We start from the raw sequence: 17,729 nt of genomic DNA on the forward strand, positions 1-17,729 counted from the left end.
CAGAAAAAATTTTCTATGTCTGATATCTCATTTTCTTGTGAGGTCATATTATGATTTTTCACAAATTAGGCTCGGTTTGAAGAGCATTAATCTCTTAAACAGATGAAAATAACTCGTTAAATGTTGAATTGAAAACCCATGGACGTTATGTAATACAACCCTAATACATTCGATGCTCTTTGCATGCATATTTCAATTCTAAAAATTTAAACAAAAAAGTGGCCGTGTGCGTTCGTCCTCTCCCATCCGACCATTCATGAGACCTCTCCGCGTCCATCGAATACATTTTTAGCCGTTCCGTTTTGGATAATGTGCACATTAGCCGGCTATGATGAAATGCCCTGACGCAGATCAATGTTTTATCCAACTTTAGCCGATCCTTGAATATAAACCTAAGTTTAGCCGGCTAATCTTGAGTTTATGCTCACATCTATCTTTAGCCGTAACATATATACAAATAGAGTAACAGTGAAATTCGTCCAGGCATTTTTTAGCGGACACAGGATTTGAGTCGTATCAAGTAATATGTATTCTCTTTTGCGTTGAAGGAAGAATTTGAAAAATTGGTCCTGCGAAGCGGGTGGTCACAGCTTGTATTTCATATAGTTCCTTGTTGGAATCAGTTGATTTTGAATGGCAATGATGAAGCCCTCCATCTCGGAAAACAACAACAAAACAGAAGTTTGACGCAGATATATCAACGTAATCATGATTGACCGTGTCCGTGAAGTTAGCACCCACTTTTTCGAAAATGAAGAAAATTTTTTTTGCATTCGTTAGTAACTCGTTAGTAACTATTCGTAACACCAAAATTTTCGTTTGTACCTTAAAGATACTGGTAGAAAAACACCGCATTCCGCTGGGTGCTAACTTCACGGGCACCCACTGTTCGATTTTTCGCGAAAAATAAAATACAATTGGAAAGTCCATCGTTAGTAACTATTTGTAACACAAAAATTTTCGTTTGTAACCTAACCTATGATGGGAAAATGACACCCCCAAAACGTGAAGTTAGCACCCACATTTTCGAAAATGAAGATAATTTTTTTTGCATTCGTTTGTAACTCGTTAGTAACTATTTGTAACACAAAAATTTTCGTTTGTAACCTAACCTATGATGGGAAAATGACACCCCCAAAATGTGAAGTTAGCACCCACATTTTCGAAAATGACGAAAATTTTGCGAAAAATAAAGTACAGTAGGGAAGTTCATCGTTAGTAACGACTCGTAACACACAAATTTTTGTTTGTAACCTCACCTATAACGGAAAAATGACACCCTCAAAATGTGAACTTAGCACCCGCATTTCCGAAAATGAAGATTATATTTTTTGCATTCGTTTGTAACTCGTTAGTAACTATTTGTAACACTAAAATTTTCGTTTGTAACCTAACCTATGATGGGAAAATGACACCCCAAAAATGTGAAGTTAGCACCCACATTTTCGAAAATGACGAAAATTTTTTCTGCATTCGTTAGTAACTCGTTAGTAACTATTTGTAACACCAAAATTTTTGTTTGTACCTAAAAGATACTGGTAGAATAACACCGTATTCCGATGAGTGCTAACATCACGGGCACCCACTGTTCGATTTTTCGCGAAAAATAAAGTACAGTTGGGAAGTTCATCGTTAGTAACGACTCGTAACACACAAATTTTCGTTTGTAACCTAACCTATGATGGGAAAATGACAACTCCAAAATGCGAAGTTAACACCCACTTTTTCGAAAATTAAGAAAATTCGTTCTGCATTCGTTCGTAACTCGTTAGTAACTATTTGTAACACAGAAATTTCCGTTTGTACCTCAAAGATACTGGTAGAAAAACACCGCATTTCTCAGGGTGCTAACTTCAAGGCCATCCACTGTTCGATTTTTCACGAAAAATAAAGTACGGTTGAAAAGTTCATCGTAAGTTACTATAAATTTTTTTTGCATTCGTTTGTAACTCGTTAGTGCCCTGTTACTAAATGTTCGACACACATAATTTTTCATTAGTAAACTACTCTTCAATTGACAACACCCCTAAAGTGCAAAATTAGCATATATACACATTTTGGAGAATTCTGAATTAGTGTATTGCTTCCGTAAAATGAGTACTTCCTCTGTAACTACATATTTGTGACACAAATTTCTGTTTCTTTTTAAGTGTTTTTTCATGGAAATTTTCGTCTGGGGCCCAATGTTTGTTCTCGAAGTAACTTTGTATTTTTATCCATACCCACATATTTCACATCCAATTCATATTGATTTTTATCCGTAATTTCACCGAGCAGTCGAAGAATTGTCAGGTAGGAGGAAAAATGAAATAAACGTCTTTATACCCAAGCCTTTCACTGTCTCATCAATTTTAGGTTTTTTGAATATAAATTGAATAATATTTTAAGAGAAAGTATATTTTCAAAATAAATTTACATGGTAAAATATAAAATTTTTCAAATACTATACAATAGTAGGTGGCAGGTGGACGTCAAGTACCACTGTTTTTGGTACAATTTTCATTTTTTTGGACATATCATTGTATAACCCCAGCGCTCCATCATTTCTCCGACAGATAGCAATGTAGTGTCCCAAGCTCGTCCTAGTATGTGATTTCTGGTAACATACCAAACCCCGTAATATGAACTGATGTTCAGGAAAATTCAAATTCAAAGGCAAATTTTCCAACTTTACATTTTCGGCTTCACTCGTATCAATGAAAATTAGGTGCTGAATTCATTGTCCACTAATGTTGCCTTAGAACACATTCTGCAATTAAACTGTCCTTTCAGTGATTCCAGAAGCGTGCTTTCGAGGTTTTTAGGCTTAGTCAGCTGAATGGTTTTATACATTCGTGTGAACGTTTCTTCGTGAGAGCATTCCATGCACTTATGCTTTTCTATCACACTATATAATCCTTGTCCCATTTTTTGTAGAGCAGATATGATATTATCTTGGCAGTCCACTTTAACGATTTGGTGGTTTATCATCAGCTTTTGTTGTTCGTAGAGTTCACTGAGGAACACAGCTCTTTCCTGATAAAATTGGCTGCCCGATCCTTTGGTAGCTAATGTACTGAGTAGGTTGAATATTTTAAGATCTTCCTTATTTTCATTAATTTCTCGTTGGAAACCCCTACCCAGGCAACACAGATTTCTCCGCGAGATCTCTGGGAGGTTATAATGAGGATCTTATGCGAACTCCTATTGCGAGGGCTCGACGATCGATATGTGTCTTAACTAAGCGACATTCTCACTGGTGTACGCAGGAGAAATCTCAGAGACCTCACATTGCTTTTTCCGGGTTTCATCTTATTGCGAGTACCAGAAGATGTCTCAAACTTAACATCAATGAGCAATTCTTATTGCGACTTTCTGAAGTTATCCCGAATATAACCAGAATAATAAATTCTCAATGTGAGTTCCTAAAGTTATCGCGAACGTAACATGAATGAGAAATTCCCAATGCGAGTTCCTCAAGTTATCCGAAACGTTGCCTGAATGAGATATGTATTCTTATTGCGTGTTCTTGAGATTTTCCTAAGAATGTGTATTTGCTAACTTCGCATTTTGAGGGTGTCATTTTACCAATATATGTTAGGTTACAAACCTTGTTACAAATAGTTACCTACGATGGACTATATTCTAATAAGTAAGTAAGCACCCAGTGAAATGCGGTGTTTTTCTGGCATTATCTTTGAGGTACAAATGAAAATTTTCGTGTTACAAATAGTTACTAACGAGTTACAAACGAATGCAAAAAAAATTATCTTCATTTTCGAAAATGTGGGTGCTAACTTCGCATTTGGGGGGTGTCATTTTCCCATCATAGGTTAGGTTACAAACGAAAATTTTTGTGTTACAAATAGTTACTAACGATGGACTTTCCAAGTGTATTTTATTTTTCGCGAAAAATCTAACAGTGGGTGCCCGTGAAGTTAGCACCCAGCGGAATGCGGTGTTTTTCTACCAGTATCTTTAAGGTACAAACGAAAATTTTGGTGTTACAAATAGTTACTAACGAGTTACTAACGAATGCAAAAAAAATTTCTTCATTTTCGAAAAAGTGGGTGCTAACTTCACGGACACTGATTGACCTTGTTCTGGTGCCTTTCCTGCAAAGATTTTCTAATCAGTTTCTGCATTTTGCTTTTTGCTGGGTGTTCGACGATTTCTCTTTTTCCGTGGTTTCTCGTAATCACCATTTTTATGGGTTCGTGCTGGCCCCTCTCGGCCTGTTTTAGTTTGGGTATGGAGTAGAGAAGCGATGTGTGAGAGAAAGGATAGAGGAACAAGACTGCGGACAGCAAGGTGGCTATCTGATAGGCCATCAGCTTTCTGATTCTTATGTTTATCACAAGTATTTTCTCCAATATTTCTGGGAAAGAGCTAAGCAAATCAATCGGCCGGTAATGTCCTTCCTTAATACCCATTCTACTGAAAGAGTTTTGTTCATCTCGGCCTACCTCAATATAATAATTTTGTTCTGATAAGAGAATGAATTTATTGTTAGAAAGTAACCTGTTACTCCAGGAATACTTCGAGAAATTATCATTTTCATCGATATTAATTTTGAAAATACGATTTCAAATGGCAGAATAATTGTCTCTACACCATTGGATAGGTATTTCGACGTAATTCCATCACAAAATTCCCGAGGACTATGAGTCTGCGGGAACCTAATTCCTAACTACGACGAAAATTGCTAATCACTGCGAATGCGGCGAAATCTCCCCAAAGAAGATTAACTTGAACTTCGAAAAGAGGAAAATGAATCTGGAAATGAGAATATCGAAGATAGCTCTTCAGGTAGTACCTTTAATGAGGGTTGCTGTAAGATGCTAATGAAACATTTCGTATTATTTTGAAACAATGGAATATACAGAGCGAGTCTTTGACTTGTACATTTATTTCAACAGAATATTGCTGAGGTCAAAGGAAACACTTTTTTTTGTTCGCCATTTTTCCCATTTCGCTCAGTTGAGAAGATATATATATATATATATTCTTTTGATATAGAGCATTACAATCTTGAACAGCAAACAATAATTATAGCATGTGTATGAGATACAGTTTTAGCAGAGGTTAGCGTAACGGGGTACCATACAAATTGGTGTATGATACAAGAGCTTAGGGAAAAACCTCAGTAAAAAAACCCTTTCTCCCCGTGAGTGTAGTGGATTGTAATTGTTCACGAAATAAGCTGAAATATTCCATATTGAAAGGCATCTCGCACTGCAAAAATTGATTCTTTCTCCAACAAAAAGGAAAATCCAGAAAGTCTTCTCCAAGATACCAGAAACTTTTATCTGAAATAAAGAGAAAACAAAAGCAGAAAAACGTAAAATAATAAAATTAGATTCAATATGTCAGATTGACCTAAAATTGACAACCCAATTCAAAAAAGATTCGGAAACTGCATGTATAGCTCTAAAACCATCCTGAAATTTATAAATTGGACAATGATTAACTAGATGATTTATGGTTTCTTCTGGTTCCCCGCATTCACAACTAGGGCTTTCAACTGAATTCCACCTGAAAAGCATTCTATTGCAACGTCCGTGACCTGTTCTTATACGATTCAGAATACACCATATTTTCCTGGGGAGATCAAAACCAGGAACTCTATTCGAAGGATCAGTTACTAATTCTTTGTTGAAAATAGTGCACCTATTCCATTCAGACTGCCAAAGGTCTTTGTCCCTTATATTCGAATTAAGAAAAGAGTTGGACCATAAAGGTTTACGCGACTTCAGTCTTGGAATGGTAAGATAAGATAAGATAAGATAATATTTATTTCAGATAAAAGTTACAATAAGTAAACTTTGAAATGAAATTACGTCAAAAAAGAAAAATCAAAAGCACAGAGTCTGCTATCCAGCTGTATTATCCTTCCAATCTTTAGCCGCGTTGAAAAATTCTTCAACATTATAGGGTTCTATGTTGAGCAGCATCTTGTATATTTGTTTCTTATAATTCTTTGGTCTAGTTTCATTCTTTATTGTGTCTGGCATTATGTTGAAATATTTTATACATTTGTATTTGGGTCCTTTCTCTGTAGATGTTCTTCTGTGAATTGGATATTTTAGATTTGTTTTCCTTGTGTTATATATGTTGGATGAGTTCAATTCAAAAAGGTTCTTGTTTTTGAATACAAAAATCAGACATTCCTGTATGTGCATTGCTGTGATAGTCAAAATTCCATTTTCTCTAAATTTTCCTCTGCATGATTCTCTGTATCCCAGTTTGAGAATAATTCGGAGTGCTCTTTTCTGGAGGATGGATATTTGCATTGATTTAGATGCATGGCCATAAAACATGATTCCATACCTTGCTTTTGACTCAAATACCGCATGATAGATGGTTTTCATGGAGAAGTTATCCAGATATCTCGCCAGTACACTTAAAGAGTAGCAGACTGAGGCCAGGCTGCTTCCCAGGTTTGAAATATGTTCCTCCCACCTCAGTGTATCATCCACGTAAATTCCTAAAAACTTCGTGAATGAAGTTAGTTCTTGTGTTCTTGCTGTTATCATAACCTCCTTTGGGGTCTCAAAAGTTGAATGTGTAGACTTGAACAGTATTGCATTAGTTTTCCCTTCATTCATATGCAGTTTATTTTTTAAAAACCATTCTTTGATGTTTTCCACCACTTCTGATGTCCTCTGTATCAATTCATTATATTCTTTTGCTTTGATAAGAATATTTGTGTCATCTGCATAATTTGTCAAAGATGTGAAGTTCTTATTCCTGATACAATCTTCAATATCATTGAGATAGATAATGAATAATAGTGGCCCCAAAATACTTCCTTGTGGTACTCCTAGTTTCAGTTCTTCAGCATCTGATAAAGCTTGCCCTTCAGGTTTCTCTATGTAAACGTATTGTTTTCTATTTTGTAGATATGAATTTATCAGATCAGATGACTTGTCTCTCACCCCAAGTTGTTCCATTTTATGCACTAGATGTTGATGTGATAGGCTATCAAAAGCTTTTGATAGGTCTAGGAAAATGCCCATGGTCAGATCTTTTTCTTCATTTTCTTTCATTTCTTTCATTTTCGGGAATATAGGATAGAATTGGGAACGAGTCTGGATAGGATTGGAATTTTTTCCAGGAATTCATAACCGCAGTCTGTCTACGAATATGAGGCGGTAAAATGTTTGAAAGAACTGGTAAGCATTGAATAGTTGAGAAGATACAGGCTCAGGTTGAGAAAATCGAAATTATATCCCAGATCCCACAAACGATTATATCGAATGAAATGATTGTCGCAATACAGTTTTTTATTGATGTGATGAATCTTCTCCCTTCTTCCTCCAGAGAGATGTGTGAGAGTGTAAGTCTGAATTAATAATAATAATTTGTTACCATTGCTTGGACCACCACTGATTTAGCAGCCTTACAGAGAAAAATAAGAACAATGCTGACAAAACAGCATAAACATCACCCTCAAAGATTAAACAGTAGAAAGATGGGAAACGAGTGAAGTGGTGTCTGTTGTCAGCGCCATCTGTGTTTCAAATGTGTTACTAATACCCTAGGTTCTGAATGTTTTGATTCTCGTACCACCTTTTGTTTATCTTGCTTCTTCAAGTTGCTGATTATTAAATTTTTGTCCAATTTCTTGGTGAAAACCTCAAAATATGAGAACTGTTCATTCACGTAAATTGTTGTATGCAGGAAGCATCCCTTGCATGAAGGGCCCGTTTAGGGGAAATTATGACCTTTATACGTTCATTCAATGATTCTCAATTGCTACTCTTTCAATATATTCAGAAACGCAAAGGTTTTATTGATTTCGTTTTGGGAATCGAGTGACTGTCAAATTGTTGATTGAACAGTGAAAGTTTTATGGAACGTGCTGTGAGTGTTTTGTCATAAGGCTATCGTACGGGTTTCTATACCTCGGTAAGGTTTTTTTCAATTGTGGCTCCGAAAAAACTAACATGTAAAGAATAGAGAACAACTGAAGGTGTTCTCAATGATAATTATTTTTATGAGAATTATGCATACATATGTTATCGACTTTCAACAGTTTTCTTCTATACAGATGTTTTTTCCCAGCAGGAATAAAAGAAGAGGATATTATCAGATTTTGAATGTATTGGCTCCATTCTAAAATCAGTTGTTCTTGATCAATTCTAGTGATCAATAGTTTTTCTCTCGTTTGATTTTCTACACTCGATCGCTATGCAACGCGAAACACGCAATTTGACCCAAGAGGAATGTGCCCAAGCGGTAGTTTTGCGAGAAGAAGGATGGACATACACAAGAATTGCAGAAAGGTTTGGAGTTTGAAATACAAGTGTGTCCAGAATGTTGCAGCGATTCAGGGAGACAGGTATGAATGTCCGAAGACCAGGACAGGGTAGACCACGGGTAACAACTGCCATTCAAGAACGTTACTTGAGAGTTTCTTCGTTGAGACAACGGTTTGCAACTGCTCGTTTCCTTCAAATTCAGCTTGAGCAAACTCATGAGGTGCAAATTAGCACTCGGACAATAAGAAATCGCCTTAGAGAATATGATTTAAGGCCTCGTGTCGCGGCAAGAGGCCCAGCTCTTACCCCAGCCCATCGAAGGGCGCGTTTGGCTTTTGCAAGAGACCATATCAATTGGGAAGAGGCTGATTGGGAAAGAGTTCTCTTCACAGATGAGTCTAGATTCTGCCTATACCATTGTGATCGACGTTCCCTTGTATACAGACGTCCACATGAAAGATATGCTCATGCAATTTCCTGAATACTACTGGTTTCGGGGAAGGATCGATTATGGTATGGGGTGGAATATCTTTGACTGCTCGCACAGACCTAGTGGTCGTTGATAATGGAGCTATGAATGCTGATAAGTATATAAGGAACATTCTTGAAGAGCATGTAGTGCCATTTGCCCCATACATTGGTGAAAATTTCATTTTTATGGACGATAATGCCAGACCCCATCGTGCGCGCATCGTTCAGGAGTACCTTGAAGAGGTTGAAGTCTCTCGAATGGAATGGCCAGCAAGAAGTCCAGATCTCAATCCGATTGAGCAGGTTTGGGACAACCTCAATAGAAGGCTGAGAAGTTCAGAAAATCATCCGTCGTTGCCGAGCTGTAATTAACGCAAGGGGTGGAAATACCAAGTATTAAATAACTTATCAGCATTTCAGTATTTTGAAAATCGTTCATTTCCCTGTGATTTCGGTGAAATCCTGAATTTTTCTTCCATTTAATGTGTCTTGTTTCGTTCAAAATCTTCTCGAGAGAACATAAAAAATAAGTTATAAAGTCAATGTAGAGTTAACTTTCATTAAAAGTGAGATTTTCAGAATGTGCGTTAATTTTTTTGCGCAGTGTACGTTCGCCTGATATATTGTAGATATTTGAATATCAAGGTTACCTACTATTCCTGAAACCCGGTCCTCCCTCTTTTTCAATCACTTTCGGCATTTTCTTTTAATAGGTATTAATCGATATTATTTGAAGCAACGGCGTTATGACACATTACCGACATTTAGTGAGTGCCAACCTTACTCCGTTCTAGTTACAAAAACTTGAGAAAATTATTCCATGGCCAAACGAGTGCTAAAATGAAAGTGAATGGAGTATATTCTCTTTATATGTTTCCATAAAACCTTCGAATCTTTAGTGTGGTGTCAATGATATATAGAAAATGGAAGAACTCCCAATGCCAGTCATATTTTTCATTTTTCGAATGCCCATAAACTCAACTGATGTCATGCATAGCCTACGATAAACTGAGAAAGCTTATGATCCATCCATCGTATGAGTAGATATTATAAGATGGATTCGTTGGAAAAGCTCATTTTCATAGCTTCATGAAAACACATACATATCTCTATCTGTGCAGTGAAATGCCGGGTATAAACTGCACCTTGCTATCGTCCGAGAAAATTCTAGTTTTTTTATTCTTCTTCGATTTTTCCACGCTCACCCATTCGGATATCATGAATTATCCAACATATAGCACTAAGCATACTTACAGAAGTTGAAGAATGGAAGTTAACAGAACTCCGTTATTTACGATGGCGGTGTACTGTTATTTCACATTGACAGTGAAACGGGAACGTGTTCCTGTCGGAATTATATCCTATTTGGTTGTCATCAGGACATGCAACCGGATCATTCAGCTAGTTCGGGATATGTCAAACGTACCTGTATAATTTATACCCACGTTACTTCATGGCGGAGTCGGAACACTGTCTGGAAATTAATTCATATTTGAAGACATCATCAATATTTGCTAATTATTTTATTTGCAAATTAGTAGACCAGCAGAGTGTCTTCTATATAGCTCGACTCCTAGAAATATTAAACGACTTTTTAGGCAAAATAATAATATTAATGATTACAACGAAAAGAAAAGAAGATTATTGGGTGTATCGACAGCGAAAGAGAAAATATCATGAAGAATTTGCAAAAACTACTAGACAAAGAAACAGTTCACTTATCGAGAAAGCAGAAGACGAATAGAAAGCTATATGGAATTCGATAAGAAGAAACATAAATAGAGGAAAGAAAAGATTAGCCGAAAAGAAACTCAATGCCGAGAACTTCAGTGAGTATTTTTTAAATTGGGGGAAACCACAGCCAGTGGCATATCATCCACTAATGAAACAGCAATGGAATATTTACAGAAAAATAAGTGGAAAACTTGAAATCATGCTTCTTCGTACCAACCACCCTTGAAGAGATTATTTCGGTAATAAATAAACTTAAAACGAAAGAAACGACAGATATAGACGACATGCCGAAAAAAATCCTGAAAGCAATTAAACATGAAATATCAGAACCGTTAGCGACGATAATAAATAAATGCATGGAGGATGGAGCACTCGAATTGTGCCCATATGCAAAAATGGATTGATGATGATCCGGGTGATCCGAAAAATTATCGGGCCGGTATTGTCCAAGGTGTCCGAGGTGATAATAAAAAAGAGGTTGGTGGATTATTTCGAGAAGAATATGTTCTTTTCGCCCTGACAACACGGTTTTAGAAAAGGAAGGTCTGTGATGTCAGCGATCTGGGAGATCATGCGATTAACAACATCTGTATGGGACTGCTGCGATACGGTTGAGGTGGTATGTCTGGATTCAAGGCTTTTGACACGGTGGAGCATAATATTTTATTGAATAAATTGCAGCACTATGGAGTAAGAGGAATATAGCCCACAAATTAATAGCTTCGTATTTATCAGACCGAGGAGAGATGGTAACATGGTTGAATCAGAGGTCAAAAACCAGAAAAACAGAAAGAGGTGTTTCACAGGGTTCGGTGATTGGACCTGTATTATTTCTCATCATTATTACCGACCTAATGTGGGACACTGACATATATGGATGAATACAGTATACCTCTATTTTGATTAAAGGTAAGACTAAAGAAGAGATCCAGCAAAAGGTGATGCGAATATTGAAGAACATGGCGAATTGGTTCCAGGCCAACAAACTTAAAGTGAATGAAGATAAAACGCAGCACCTCTTACTTTCACATGCAGTACCAATCGCACTATCCATAAAATTTCTCGGCATACATCTGGAGAATAGATTGGGCTGAAGGCAAACATTGATAAACTTACATCGAAACTTTCAGTAGCGGTGTTCTCGATTCGAAGAATCAGAATTTGTGCCTCTATCGAGGTTGCTCTGCAGGCATAATTCTCAAATTTTGCTCTGTGGCCGCTCAAGGAATCCTTTTTCTGGGGGGCAACTTTAAAAGCGACCAGGGTGCTGCGTCTTCAGAAAAGGGCAGTAAGGGCCCTATGGCCTATATGTTCTTAGAGCTAGAGACAGTTGCAGGGAGATATTCGTGAACAAAAAACTCACTATACCCTGCATGTATATACTTGCTTGCCTCAAGTATGAACAATATTGAAGAATTCCTAAGAAACTTATGCAGACATTCCTATAACACCAGAAATAGAACAGCTTTGGAGACTCCGTATCACCGCTTCACGTCTTCGCAGCGGTTCATAGATCACTGGGGTGTCCTGTTTTCTACAACAGGATTCCTGAAAATATAATAACGCTCAATGGAACACGATTCGGTGTTGTGGTGAAGAGGGCACATATATAGTAATAATAATGATAATAATATGGACACAGTAACAAAGTTTGCACAGAACACAACTGATTCTCCCAGCTCGTACAATCTCATAGAGCTTCTGAGTGGTACTTCGCCAGTGATAGGGAACTTATACAATATGGTAATATAAATATATTTTTTTCGCTGTGTCTTTTCGCATCTTGTTTATTAAATACCAAATTATATACTGTTATAAAGTTATTAAATGAAGCCATCAAAAAAATCATTTCTTTCATTTCTGTAATTGACCCTTGAAATTTGTACTTACTTATTAGAAGAATTTCTCATTTTTTCAGAATTTTTTCGACCTCCAGAAGGTCTAAAAGTTACGTCTAGAAGATATACATTTCAGGTTGCTTCGGACCTATAAAAGCTTCCAAGAAGACGTCCTAGAGACGTTTTTAGTTTTAACATAAGCTTGGACGTCTTTGAGACGTACGCAATGTCGGTAACAGACGTCATTAAGACTTCTTTAAGATGTCTCTGTGCTATCTGGGATATATTTCGAATTTCGAAAGATATGCATGCGTAAAGTATTCTTCTCTTTCTCTCAACGCATAACATAGGAACAATTCTTCTAAAATTTTTTTACTCAAGCAAAAAGATAAGTGAACTGTTTATTAATCTTTTAATGGAATGCACGAAATTGCAAAGACCTGTTCTAATCTTTCTTTGGGAACAGTAATCAGGAACCAATAAGTTTGTATGATGTAATTCATTCTAGTTCTATAAACATGTGCACCAATCTTTCGACATCAATTTTGTAATCTGAAATATATGAAAACATATTGTTTTCGAACAATTCATTCGTTCACATACCTCACCGAACTGATGTGAAATGTTTCTGAATTTTCTTTCCAACAATGATTGATAAAAACACAGTACCTATTTGAAAAATCGAAATTTTCGAGTTCAATATTATAGCAATAGTTCATATCAATTTCCATAAATTTTCATGTTTCAGTTGAAGCGTACTTAATAACAAATGAAACATAATAAACATAACACATGAAGGTAATACATATAGATCTCCCATGAAACAAATATTTGCATGATTCCTGTTTGAATTATTTATGCTCCTTTCTGAAAGGAGATATGTTCCTTGTTTGAGGCGGACATAGCTACTATATAACTTTTCTATATTCGTGCTCTGAATGCTACATTGAGGTTACAAAACAAGGAACACTCTACACTGCTATACCTATAGCTGCTCTGTAATATGGTCACTTGTGTAGGCTAATCTCAGTAAATGCGTAATAACTACCTCTTGAAACCCACTAAACTTCATTCGCATTACTCGACCGGTTTCAGAGCAATAAATAAATAGTCAGTTTTAAAGTGAAACTTTAACACCTTGTATCTCGGAAAACGAAGCATTTGGGGACAAAAGTTATAAAGCTTATTTTTTCATGCATAATCATCTCCTAGAATTTGTCGCATATATTCACTACATATTTATTTTTCATTTGGAGCTAAATGTCAATCATAATTACGTGAATCTGCATAGCCCATTACCATTATAACTAACAACTTAGAACTACAAAGTTTCAAAGTTCAAGATCATATAAGAGTTATCGTCACTAACCCCTGGCAGTGGAATCTGAAACCTGAAACGCTGCCCGCCAAATTAGCCACTAACAACCAGCGTCTCTAATTATTATTCCCATATCTTTTGTTTCAGACAGCAACTTCGTGCTAGGAAATGCCCAAGTACCCAGCCTATATCCCATTGTATATTGTTCGGACGGATTCTGCGAACTTACGGGCTTCCAGAGGGCTCAGATAATGCAGAAGGGGTGCGCCTGCAAATTCCTTCATGGGCCCGAAACCAAAGATGAACACAAGACTCAAATCGACAAGGCTTTGGAGTTCAAGAATGAACTCAAATTGGAAGTTATTTTTTATAAGAAAAATGGTGAGTATTGTTCATAAAACATCTTGTGTGTTCGGAAACCCATTGTTTATTTTTGAATGATGATTAATTTTCGTTGCCGTATTGAATCAGCAAATTAAAGTAGAGTTCAGGAACGCACGCGCTATCTGATGTAAAAGAAGCATTGAACTAAAGAAAGAAATGGAAGGGACTCTCGGGTCAGCAAGAGTGAGGCCGACTGAAATAGACAATTGGATGTATATCTTTCTCTCTCTATACTTGCGCAAGGAGAGATAACCTATTAAAGTTTGAATTTAAATTTTTGACGTTTCGTTTTTCTGATTTGAATCGTATTTTTTATCAAATCAGGACGTTTTCTGAGTTGATTAGGCGATCATAGATAACCTATATGCGATGTGAATTATATTTTTCATAGTAGTGTAGAAGGAATTTAATAATTTTTTTTGCCAAATACCTGTAACAATGAGATGGGGATATCTGAAATTTTGGACTCGTTTCTCGAACTGTGATGATTGAAATCATATTTTTCATGAATTCAAGACGTTTTCTGAGTTAATTTTGCGATGTTGATCATATTTTTCAGAGCAGTGCAGACGGAATTTAATAAGTCTTTTTTTGTATGAAAAGAACAGAAATTTGTTCATTTTATCTAGATTAGTGATTTTAACTAGATTAGTGATAGTTTGTGAAAGAATTTAATCATGTGAAATTCATCAAGGTTCTAATCTACATGTTGAACATACATATTTTCCTTCTACTATACTGAATTTTAAGTTAATTAAGGAGCGTTGTCCAAAAAAAAACAAGTGTCAATTCTTTCTATATTTTTATTATATATATATATATAATAGTTTACATATATCTTCAGTAATAGTCTACAATGAAAAAGAAAATTATTGATTTCAAATAATTTAAATTCACTCGAAAACTTTACATGCGCTCTGCTTCTAATCGGATTAGATTAGATTAGATGGATCTTTGTTTGCAATTAATATTACAAATGGTGTCGACAGTAATAAACAAATATAAAATATCACAGTGGTAACAACATGCATACAAACACAATAAAAATAAAAAACAAATCTCATCACATATTCTTTCTCGATAAGAACTTCTATAGAATATATAGTTTCATTTAAAAGCAACCTTTTCACTTCTCTCCTAAAGTTCATCTAGGACTTGTCATGAAACTCAGAAGGAAATTTATTATATAGTTTGGGGCCGCAGAATTCCATGCCCTGGTGTATGCGCTTCAGATGGTGCACTGGAATCTGCAAGGAGTCTTTATTTCTTGTTTCATATGCATGATTTATAGAATTGGTCGGAAAGTTCTTCCAGTTCTGATGCACATAACACAGTGAGTTTTATATGAAGAGTGATGGAACTGTAAGTATTCCATGATCCTTGAATGTCTTGGGATATTATTGAATACACTTGGTACAGCATCAAGTTTCAATATTTTTCTTGTATAACTTGGATTATGAAGGTAATCTTCACATATTCTACTATACTTTGAGGGATACCAATTTTCCCTTCCTACAGCAGTAATCCAAAGTTCCAAAATATCTGGGTGTTTAAAAGGAAACCTAAAATAAAGTAAATAATGCTTTAGAAGTCGCAAAAAGGGATCTCATAATGAAAATATTTAAAATAGACCTACCTGTGGAAACTCTTTGGCTCATTTTTGTTCGGCTCATTGGAGCATCCTTTAGCAACTTGTTACAACCATCGTTGTAACAAGAGTCTGAAATTTACCAATTTTGCGTGACTGCAAACAGTACTGATATTGATGGGGACAACAATGATTTGAGAAACACAAAAACCTATAAAATACTTTCTCTAAAACTTTATACCACAAATTTACAAACAACTTCAATTCTGAAGATTACTTGCTTTGATTTTTTTTTAACTGTCCAGTTAATATCGAAAGAGGTCTTTTCAGACAGTTTCAACCCTTTTAATTCCCTCGGGTGGCCAGGTAAAGGTAATCTGTCCCTTCACTAGATCCATATTTCTCAGAAACCGAAAATCCAGATACTTAAAGGTTTTCGAGTGGGATTCGGAGATTCCCCGATTTATTTGAGATTTTTCAAGTTTCAAGAGAATATTAATCGTGAGTTTTAGCATTCTGAACACTTTTAGATCTCTTTCCAATTGAACACAACCGAAATCATCCCAAAAACTAATTTAAACTGAATAATCAACAAAACCGTCAGCTGATTGATGTAAACAAAACATCTAAAAGAGAGAGAAGGGATACCCACCAATAGTCTTTCTCTCTCCCACACTTTTGGACACACTTTCGACCGATTTGCTGAACTGCGGGTCCCTTCCATTTCTTTCTTTAGTTCAATGAAAAGAAGAGAGAAAACTAAATTTTTATTAACGACTCGAGGAGGAATATTCGATAATATAAGTACCTTAGCTTGATTGAAGCTCGGTTATGGAATCATGAACGTATTAGGTTAATCGATATTGTGTACATTAGGTACACAATAAACATCCAAGGTTTGAATTCAAAACAGTAGAATATCGTGTCAGCCTAAACACGAACTCTTCCTCGGGGTCTTCATGAAAGATGGTAACATAGCAGTGGGCTTTGAGTTATTCTTCAGTTCTCCATTAATAATAAATATCATGAAATTTCTAAATTGAAAAACTTTCTGCTCATATTATTATAGTTGTCATTTCAATTAAAATTTCCGTTCTGTTTCTAAAACCGCAAAAATTTTTGGATTGTGCAAAATGTGAATACTTGGATGCCCACTGCGATATTACAATCAAATCAGGTAGATTCACCGCGATGGCCTTTTAGAGGTTTATGGATAACTGATCATAATTTTGCGCTGAAAATTTTCATGTTGGTCTAAAATATTTTTATACCTCTGTAACTTCCGGTTTATACGGGAAAAACCCACTACTGTTACTACTTTCTTATTTCAAATGGCACACCAGTATATATTTGCATCGTTAGATAGCTGATTGGATGGAAATCTCAACAGTTAACACCATAGCTTGGATATGCACTCAGCGGTTTATGTATTATTGGGGTTTTCATGAAATAATTGGGGAAAATGTGTCACAATTCTCCTAATACTTCAGCTGAGCCGGTTTTTTTTAAATCTTTACCATTCTCATTTTATTCGTTATGTAGTTAGTTAGCAATGTTTGCTGTTTGCAAAAATGTACTTTGTGTTTATTGGAAGATCATCATGTTGGACAAATCGAATTCATCGAAAATCACGATTTCCGAATTGCAACCCATATTTATTATTAGATATTTCAGTTGATTCTACGTAGGACAAAAGTCGAGGTTGCCTAAATAAACGCTTCACCCTTTCAGGGTTATCAAAGAAAAACTTGAAATAATGGAAAATTGATTATTCTGTGACTTTCGGAAACAACAGAAAAAAAAACAAAATACCTACTCTTTTTTCTTATACATGGACTGATTTGTGCTATTTATGTTCATCTATTCGGTTTCTTGCGTGAATTATGGTCTATGAATAACTACAAATGAAAAGTGATTAATGAATGCTTGATAAACAATCAGTAAGTTAACCACAAGTGATTTATTAACATCATATTCCTCGAAGAAAAGGATCTAGATTGTGATCACTTTATGCATCGATTGTGGAAAAATAAACTCCCATTCACTGATTTACTGATTTCCATGAAACATCTGCAGCATTCCTTAACTTTTGAAATAGTATTATAAACTATAGGGGAGAGTTGGATAAAACGGGATAGCTAACGTTATATAAC

General features: G+C 35.7%; 1 protein-coding gene across 1 annotated transcript in view; it reads left to right on the top strand.

The window, feature by feature from the left end:
* The window catches only part of LOC123312922 (potassium voltage-gated channel subfamily H member 8), a 276,226-nt gene that overhangs the window by 64,488 nt on the left and 194,009 nt on the right, over window positions 1–17,729 (top strand). Inside the window, exon 3 of the mRNA XM_044897510.1 lies at window positions 13,752–13,985. Coding sequence (XP_044753445.1) covers window positions 13,752–13,985 — 234 coding nt within the window. The remainder of the gene's footprint in view (window positions 1–13,751; window positions 13,986–17,729) is intronic.

Source organism: Coccinella septempunctata, chromosome 5 (genome assembly GCF_907165205.1).
Source record: "Coccinella septempunctata chromosome 5, icCocSept1.1, whole genome shotgun sequence".
NCBI classification, from domain to species: domain Eukaryota; kingdom Metazoa; phylum Arthropoda; class Insecta; order Coleoptera; family Coccinellidae; genus Coccinella; species Coccinella septempunctata.